The sequence below is a fragment of the Myxine glutinosa genome, chromosome 11 (assembly GCF_964187855.1).
Source record: "Myxine glutinosa chromosome 11, kmMyxGlut1.1, whole genome shotgun sequence".
Taxonomy (NCBI): Eukaryota; Metazoa; Chordata; class Myxini; order Myxiniformes; family Myxinidae; genus Myxine; species Myxine glutinosa.
The window spans coordinates 121,465,097-121,473,814 of record NC_136271.1 but is presented as its reverse complement, the minus strand read 5'-3'; the positions used below and the strand labels follow the sequence as shown (position 1 = coordinate 121,473,814).

General features: G+C 45.7%; 1 protein-coding gene across 1 annotated transcript; it reads left to right on the top strand.

The window, feature by feature from the left end:
* Positions 1 to 187: 187 nt before the first annotated feature.
* MRPL42 (mitochondrial ribosomal protein L42) lies at positions 188 to 7,109 on the top strand. The gene is made up of 5 exons (XM_078787077.1): positions 188 to 416; positions 525 to 582; positions 1,662 to 1,746; positions 3,897 to 4,078; positions 6,919 to 7,109. Exons 1-5 carry the CDS (start codon positions 383 to 385, stop codon positions 6,962 to 6,964), a joined length of 405 nt encoding a protein of 134 aa, XP_078643203.1. The 5' UTR covers positions 188 to 382; the 3' UTR covers positions 6,965 to 7,109.
* Positions 7,110 to 8,718: the final 1,609 nt, after the last annotated feature.

Below are 8,718 nucleotides of genomic sequence, written 5' to 3'. Positions count from 1 at the left end.
GCTCGGCCATGGTGCTGTAATTCCTTCGGGCATTCTTCAATGTCTGCAGTTTGTTTAATATTCATTACCTATTCCCCTAAAATTTCCTACTTGTGCAGCGTATTTTTGTTAATATTATTAGGATTACCGTTTGTTTTACTAAAGCGATTAATGATATGAAGTAAACAAAACGAAGATGTTTTGAAGAGGAATAAGAGTAGGGTTGTGGTCTATTAGTACTACTAATCAGCTTGCTATCGCTTTCCAAGCTAGTCGTTCATTATCAACCGTTTCGTTGGAGTGTAAGATACGTGGCGTATATAGAGCTCACGGCCCTAAAAACGAGAATTCAAATAAAACGAAGAAGAAGAAGTATTAAGGGAGGGAAGAAGAGAAAAGTGCCATGAGGATGATGCGGGTTGCTGTAGCTCTGCTCGGTGAGTTAAAACAAATCATCTGATCTGGATGGCTAAATGTATCTGGAAGATTGTCCTGTGTGTTTACAATTAGTATTACATCATACATGTCCTTGTCCTCTCTCGCAGGGAGATCTTTGGTCCGCTGCAGATCCTCATATACTCGTCTACCTGACGATTATAACTGGTGAGAGTGCCGTGTCCCGACTCCCGAGTGTTACGACCTCGGACCTGGCCCTTGGGTAGAGGACTCGGGTTACGGCCTATTGCTCCGGAGGTCCGAATTGACGTACTCGGGAGGTCAATACGGTCCCCGCGTGTGGGTTGCGCCGTTTAAGCAGTCAGCTGTGACCGAGCGGAGTTATCATCCGAATGCTGACACAACTTTACACCCCAACTCACCGATACACAGTATGCAAATGTATGCAAATCCAGTAATGCCATGCAAATTCAAAACGGAGGAATGAATGCAAATCCTTTACTCAAGATAAACCAAAACAGAGGATATACAACCAAGCAATACAAAAACCATAGGAAAATCCCATGGACATGTGGGGGTAAAGAATAAATAATTAAATAAAGACAGACAGGTGCCAAGACGATGCCGACAAGACAATCAAACGCCCCACCAGATATCCCTATCTAATCCCAAGGGGAAGAAAGCGAAATGACAAAATAATATTTGCCTGGTTATATAAAGAAAAATAAGTCAAAGAAAAAGGGGGAGGATTCAGGCCTACTTTGAGATGACTTGCAGCGGCCGCGCATCACCACCCACCCCCCACCCCTCCTCTCTCTCTCTCTCGGGACGTGTCCTCAAACTTCACGAACCAATAGATCAGAGCAATTCTTTCAACACCAGGAAACAGCACGTTGCCTCAGGTTGGCCAAGACGATACTCGATGAGCAGCACCCACTTCTGCTCCCTCCCTCTTTGCTTCACAACGCCACATGCACCATGTACCGATAGGCTCTCCTCCACACCCGTCCCTTCCACGCAGACGGTGCCTCTACAACTATTGCTATTCTTGGTTCCACAGCCGACTCGGCATACCACCCGAGATACAGCAACCAGTCCCACGAGCATACCTTCATTATTGAGCAATCATTATGCAATAAACCACACGAGCATTACACGATTAACACGGGTTCAGCGTCCCGACTCCCTAGTTCCACCTCCCGACTGCCTAGTTGAGTTCTGACTCCCTTGCTCTGTGTCCCGACTCCCTTGTTCATGTCCTGACTCACTGGTCCCGTGTCTCGCAGTCATGTGGACATGGCGCTCACGGCTGATGGTGAAACAATCGTTTGTCTCCACCCGAGCTTGCAGTTTCCCTACGAGGATACGCAGGTAAGACGACATTCGTGTTACTCTTCTACGAAACGTAATGGTGGTGACGCAATACAAAGGGCTACGTGAGTCAAAATGTAACACTCACTAATTAAATCATACATCTGAAGCGATACCATCAATCTATTACGTACACAACTACACATGGTGGGGTTTTTTTAACTCTGCATTTTACAAGAGCGAGGCTCATGTTTTATTTATTCGTATGCTGCCTGTGACTGTTTGGCTGCATCATTTTCTGGGGGCTGTTAGTGCCGCTCTGTGCCGCTGATGCAGTTCCCCCTTACCAGCTGGCTGGGACTCATTTTGCCGACCTCGGAAGGATGACAGGCCCGCCTGGTGTTAATTCAACAATACGGCAGGGGCTTGAGCTCACGACCCTAGGATCTTAAGCCAGCCACCTTAACCGTTATTCCAACACCAGGCTTGAGGCTCATGGAAGAGCAATGTTGAATTGACAGTGGGGGGTCACATGGCAACTATTAGACACAACCATCAAGGAGATAAGCGAATAGGAAGGAAACACTGAAATCAGCAAGTGAGTGTGTTGGGGATAATAGGGGTAATAATATAATTTAATGAAGATCATAGTTCAGGAGGGCAGAGTACCAGAGTGACAGACAGACGGACCAACGAGACAGTCCTTCTACAAAGTCCACTTATTATAATAACTAGCGTGACTCGGCGCGCTCCGCGCACCTCACCACACGTCGTTTCAGAGGGGTAGGCATCTTTGACCATTTTGGTGTATTTTGGGTCTTCATGGTGTTTTGGGTCTTCAGGGCCATTTGCGTCTTCAGGGTCTTTTGGATACTCTGGGCCTTTAAGGGTATTTTGCGTCTTTGAGGTGTTTTGGGTCTTAAGGGTCTTCGATGTCTTTTGGGTCTTCGGGTCTTCATGGGCTTTTTGGTCTTAAGGGTCTTTTGGTTCTTCTTGGTATTTGAGGGTCTTTGGGTCTCCGGGGTGTTTTGGGGGTCTTCGGGGTATTTTAGGTCTTCAGGGGTCTTGGTGGTCTGAAGGGTCTGGGGGAATTAAAGGGTCATCAAAGGTCTGAGGGGTCTAAGCAGTCTTAACGCAATTAAGATGGTTAATTAAGAGGGTGGTTAATTTTATTTGAAGAAGAAGAAGAAGAAGACGTGTTCGTCGCATATAAACATAGCGACATAACCATATACGTTTGCTCTATTATAATAAGAGATACGAGAGCTCATCCATCACGGGCATGTATGTGCGTGTTAATGACACAGTGGTAATGTGAAGGTAGGTGGTGCTAGGGGAGCGTTCGATACTGCGTGGATGTGCAAAGCGAGGCCTTTTGGGGACATGTTTTAATTATTTTCTCAAAAAAAAAAGGTTTATTCGGTCTCTCCACCCTTCTCCCCCCCCCCCCCCCTCTCCCCACACTCCTCGCCCCCTCCTCCACCAACCTCACCAATTTTGCTTTTTCCCCTTTGTTTGGATGCTTTATTTATTACCATGGCTACTAGTATCCCCAACGATTCCCACCTTATGGCGTTAGCCGATAAGTTTTTGACTGAAGACTTTCAGGAACCAGCTGGCCAAGCTGAATTCGCAGGAATTTGGAATTTGTTCAAGGTATCGGTGACAACCGCCCTTCCCTTCACGAAAAACACTGACGTATTCAGGGTCGACCAACAAGAACAACAGCAATGCAGACAGAGCTCTTATACACAGACCTGCGAAACGTCACAGGTAATACATATAAAAGTAAGAAATAAAGACGGTGCAGCTTTAAATGGATTTACCGAGTGTCATTCCAGTTAAAGCTGTGTCCATACCGATCATCTCCATTATCGACTCTGTACTAATTCCTAAGAATTTTGATCTGTCCCAGTTTGTGTTCCCATGAAAATCACGTGAATATGATTGTTGTGAGAATTCCTAAGGAGTTGCCTCCTCGTATAGCAAAGTGCACTGGACTAAATACTTGTGACGTGTTCACATAAACCTACTCCACACCTAATTCCTGGTGCTGGATGAATTGACTCCTCTGAAGTTTCTTGTACGATGACGTGTCATTGTCTTGTACATCGTCAGTTTTTGAAACTAAACTTTACTTTACCTTTACAATCGCTCAGCACAGAGTTGAGGTGTTATTTTTGACTATTCATTGTTCACTGTCCCATTAGCCGATGCCGTGGCCTGACCCAGCCAGGCCTGAACCAGAGACACATGACCAGAAGGTTCAGCTAGCAGTTCGCTCAACAGAATCTTCTGCTCTCACATACGGTGAACAAAAGCCCAGTTGTACGGAGGAGCAACTGGCCAGGCTCTTCCACACAACTAAGCACAGATGGTACCCCAAGGGCCGGTAAGTCCAAGTTTGCAGATACAAATGGGTAATGACTGTTGCACATATGGCGATGAAGGTAGCAACACCTCGTGATACAAATGGAAGCCCTGCGCTTTACAGCTCCCTTAGCCCCCCCTCCCAACATGATTAATCGTAAGCATCGTCCTTTTAAACTCACCTTGTGCATGCACAAGCCCCAGATATGTCCTTTCCGTCGGTGTTCAGAAGATCCTAATCCAGATACACAGTCCATTCACTGGTAGCGATCCTTCGGAGGTTTGTGGACCACATGCCCATCCACTTGGGCCTTGCTGGGAGTTTGCAGTTTGTTTTGCTCAAGTGGCTGGGAGTTTGCAGAACTAGCAGATGCTTGTTTGGCGATCTGAGAAAGTTATCCAAGTCTTTCATTGTGCAGAGGCATAGCCCTTCATGTCAGGTACTTTTCCATGTATTGTCAGCTTATTTCAGAAGCTTTGTGAGCTATTTTTGATAACAATCCTTATCCACCACAAACAATATACAGTGGAACCTTGACTTACGAGTTTAATTCGTTCTGTGACCGAGCTCGTAACTCAAATTGCTCGTTTCTCAAATCAAATTTCCCCATTAAAATGCATTGAAATGCTATTAATCCGTTCCAGCCCGCCAAAAACCACACCAATTTTTTTTTAAATATACAGTATATATAAAAATATCTCGCGCTTTATATTTCACCTGTATGCAGCATACAAGTTGGCAGGATGGCCTGGACTGGAGGTACGCACACTTGACTCTAAAGTCTAAACTGTCCAGCCTGGGTTTGAATCCCGACCCAGCTATAACCTGTCATGGGTGAATCACAGGCAGGGTGATTCATCAATGTGTGTACCGCTAAACTGGGCGCCCCGTTTGCGTCCCATTAGTTGTTGGATGTTAAGGATCTCACCGTGTTTTCCACAAAGAGAAGGCGAGCTATCGCCGGCACTCTGAACAAGTTGTGGCCTGGCATGGCATGAACATGAAAACATGAACATGAACATGAAATGTTCGACATGAACATGAAATTTTCCAAAATAACCAAAATGCGAAAACAAAAATGCAGCGCTATACGACAGAGATACTGTACGTGCACGGCAAGATAACCACGTGACCGGAACCCACCTGGCGGCGTAAACTCAAAATAACCAACATGCGAAAACAAAAATGCAGCGCTATACGACAGAGATACTGTACTTGCACGGCAAGATAACCACGTGACCGGGTGGCGAAAGCTCGTAACTCAGATCTCGGCTCGCATCTCAAAGCAATAAACCGCCCGAGCGACGGCTCGTATCTCGAAAAACTCGTAAGTTGGGGCACTCGTAAGTCAAGGTTCCACTGTACTCTTATGAGCTTGTGGGGAGCGCAAGGCTCACGAGGAGGGTGAGCGATTCTCTGATTAACTTCCGACCCTGAATCCGCGACCTGACGTGTTGCTAAGTAACCACGGATCCCATCTGGGGTGACTAAATCTGGAAGGGTCTCCACGCCACAGCCTGCGTTACCTTCCTGGTGATTTAGCCCCTCCCAAATGGTGAACCATGCTCTTGACTTCCCACCCTATCTACTTATTACGTATGACTTAGCAAAACCGTAGGTGGGACGTCTCGAACTAGCACAGTGAATCACTGGCGGTACAACTTCCCGTCTATTTATTATTACAGGCTATGTGTAACCATTGGCGGAAGCAGGCAATCGAGTAGGTTGGAAACAGTTTATAAAGGATTAAGGCACGTATTTACAAGCACAAGTATTTACAGAATGCAGTGTCACAAAGAATAGAACTTAACCCTTATGCACGTAAATAACTCCCTAAACAATCTTAACTTAGACACGCGCCTTAGTCACTCCGGGGAAATTAGAGAGAAAGAGAGACAGTTTGAGGTGTAGGGTAGACCTCTTTGCTCACCCGACGTGAACCTGCAGACTCACGTTGGGCCCAAAATGGAGGGGAGGGAGGGAAGGGAGAAAGAGAAGGTGATGTGGTGCGACATGTCGGGAGAGGTGTGGCTTATGCAGTGCAAGCTCTAGACCCTAGAGGAAAGGTATGATATGCTTGTCAGTCCATCATCCAGATGGGTCAAGAACGTAATCGTTGATAGCTCTCTCTATCGCTAGATATCAAGTAGACAAATTACAAGACATAAACATATAGGAAATATTGTGTAAGTCAGCATGTAGGCCGCTGTGTCCCAAGGAACTGGTGCTGCCATTTGCTCTTGGAGCCTCGCTCCAGTGCAAGTCAATCCCTTGGATCAGGCAGGCAGGCTCTTCTGGTCTCTCGTTCTGTTCCTTGGGTGCAAGTCAGCTCCGTTCTCTGCAAAGTTCTGTCTGTTATGGAGCTCGAGGCATAGCTTCTGGGAGCAAAGGTCGCGGTAACACACATTGACCCTCGCGTGTCGCATTTCCATTGGTGCGAGAGACCCATAGCCGCTCTGAGCTTTGGTCGGGTAACCAACGTTCGCCACCATGGGTCTCTTTCCTTTTCTGCTTGGAACTTCCCTTCACAACGCAGAAATGGCTTTGATTGTGTATTTTGTTATGTATGGTCATGCGTGGATGTTGTCATGTGTGCATGGTTTGTGCTGTAGGAAGTTGCATGGGAGGAGAGAGGTTCAAGAGGGATGGGAAAAATATTAAATTAACACCATATTTGGAATCGTATAAATTAACTTGATATTTCTTTACTGTCCGAATAATTGCGGTGCTGTGCGTAATCCTACTTTAATAATACTCTCAATGCAATCGCTTAGTTCACATTCGAGTGTGCCGCTCATATGGCTCCAGAGACTATTCGCTGTCCAGGCATGCATATGTGGTTAATTTAAATTGTTTTGCAGATACCACATGCAAAGGATGAAGAAGAATCCTCCTAAAGACAGATAAGATGGCATCTGGTTTTGGTGGACCAACGCTGCTGATGTCAGTGGGTTGAGATGTGAGTCAATATGAACAGGAAGAAGAATCACCACTCACTTGATTTGGTTCAGAAATGTTATTTTTGTTTATAAATAAAAAGATAATAATCTGATGGACTCTGTAAGCGTTATCAATGCATTGTATGTAAAGATAACAGGTAGTCTTGTAGAATAAACAAACTTTACTAAACCTCATAACATTTAGGTCTCGTCATTAAAAAGAAATAAGAAAATCCTTACATTGATACATTAACCTGGTGTTGGCTTAGCGGTTAGAGTGCCGGCTTGGGATCCTAGGATCCTGGGTTCGAATCCAGGTCGATTGCTGAATTAACGCCAGGGGGGTTGACTCAGCCCGTCATCCTTCCGAGGTCGGCAAATTGAGTACCAGCTCGGATGAATGATCACGGTGTGTACATCGATTTAGAATAGGTACACCGTATCCCTGCGCATCCTAAGAGCGTGACCAAGGGTTGGCGTCAGGAAGGGCATCCGGCCATAAAAACATTGCCTCAAACAGGGAACCATGATTGTCATGGGGCCCGCAAGGCTAACCCCTGCTCTAGCAGGGAAAAATGGCCTTAAAACGATCATTCATTCATTCATTCTTACATTGATACATTTAGGCCAATATTCCTGCCTAAAGCCGGCTAGCTTGGGTTTGAATCCCGACCCAACTATAAACTAAACTGTCATCCAGGTGTTTCGCAGGCAGGGTGATTGATCAATGTGGGTGGCGTCCCTCGGATAGACCTTAAACTGCCCTTCCGTCTGCCGGAATCAATTGGCGGACATTAAGGATCCCCACAGTGTCCTTCTTGAAGACTATGCGAGCTATTGCCGGCACGCTGAATAAATCAGTCTTGCCTTCACTACTACTGGGAAGGCAACAGCAAACCGGCCAGATCATGGCAGATGGTGAAAGCATAATCCTTGCCAAGAAACTGCTTCAGCAGTATCGGAAGGCCTTCGGGCAGAACACCAGAATACAAATATTTCCATCGAAAGGCATAATCACTGTGATTGAGTTTAGATATACCTTCAATGTCCTGGGGTTGCCTCGTAAATCAATTGTCAAGGTAAGCTAAAAGAACAAATGTGTGCATGTTGACCCGATGGTCTTTCATTTCAAATAAGACGGTCATTCAAAGTAACTTTATGGAGAGGTGTAATTGGGTAAGAGTTGAATAGGTAACCTTGTACACCATGCCTCACTGGGACACAATGGGAAAAAATTCCAAAGAACTCATCCGGTATTTCCCCCACTTTTATGTTGACAAGATGCATACGTAATTTATAGATGGTTGCACAAGTGTGTGGTTTTATCATATGGTCCTTGTAGCTTCCGGAAGTGAGTGCTCTTCAATATTTCCAGGAATTGATTACAAAATGGAAAGATACAGTCAGGCCGGCTCTGGCTAGGGATGACATTGGGCCTTGGTCATGCCCTAGGTCCCCAGTCCTACCACGCGGAGCTATGCGATGCACACAAATAAATGGGGGTACTCGACCTACTCTGAAACTCGCAGGCTATTTTATTGCCTCAACCCTCCCCTCCACCCCAAAAAAGACAGCATGTTGCACTACACAAACACATTGCATATATATATATATATATATATATATATACATATAATGTGTGTGTTCCTGCCACGTTTGTCACGCTTTATTAAAGGGTTCCTTTCGCTGCTTCTTGAAGGGCTCTTGCTTCTTCCTTCCTCC

Bases quoted from the DNA above. Each gene is read 5' to 3' on its own strand.
- MRPL42 (XM_078787077.1), top strand. From the start codon at position 383: ATGAGGATGATGCGGGTTGCTGTAGCTCTGCTCG. The intron at 583-1,661 runs GTGAGAGTGCCG...CGTGTCTCGCAG, and splicing joins CTACCTGACGATTATAACTG to TCATGTGGACATGGCGCTCA. The intron at 4,079-6,918 runs GTAAGTCCAAGT...ATTGTTTTGCAG, and splicing joins AGATGGTACCCCAAGGGCCG to ATACCACATGCAAAGGATGA.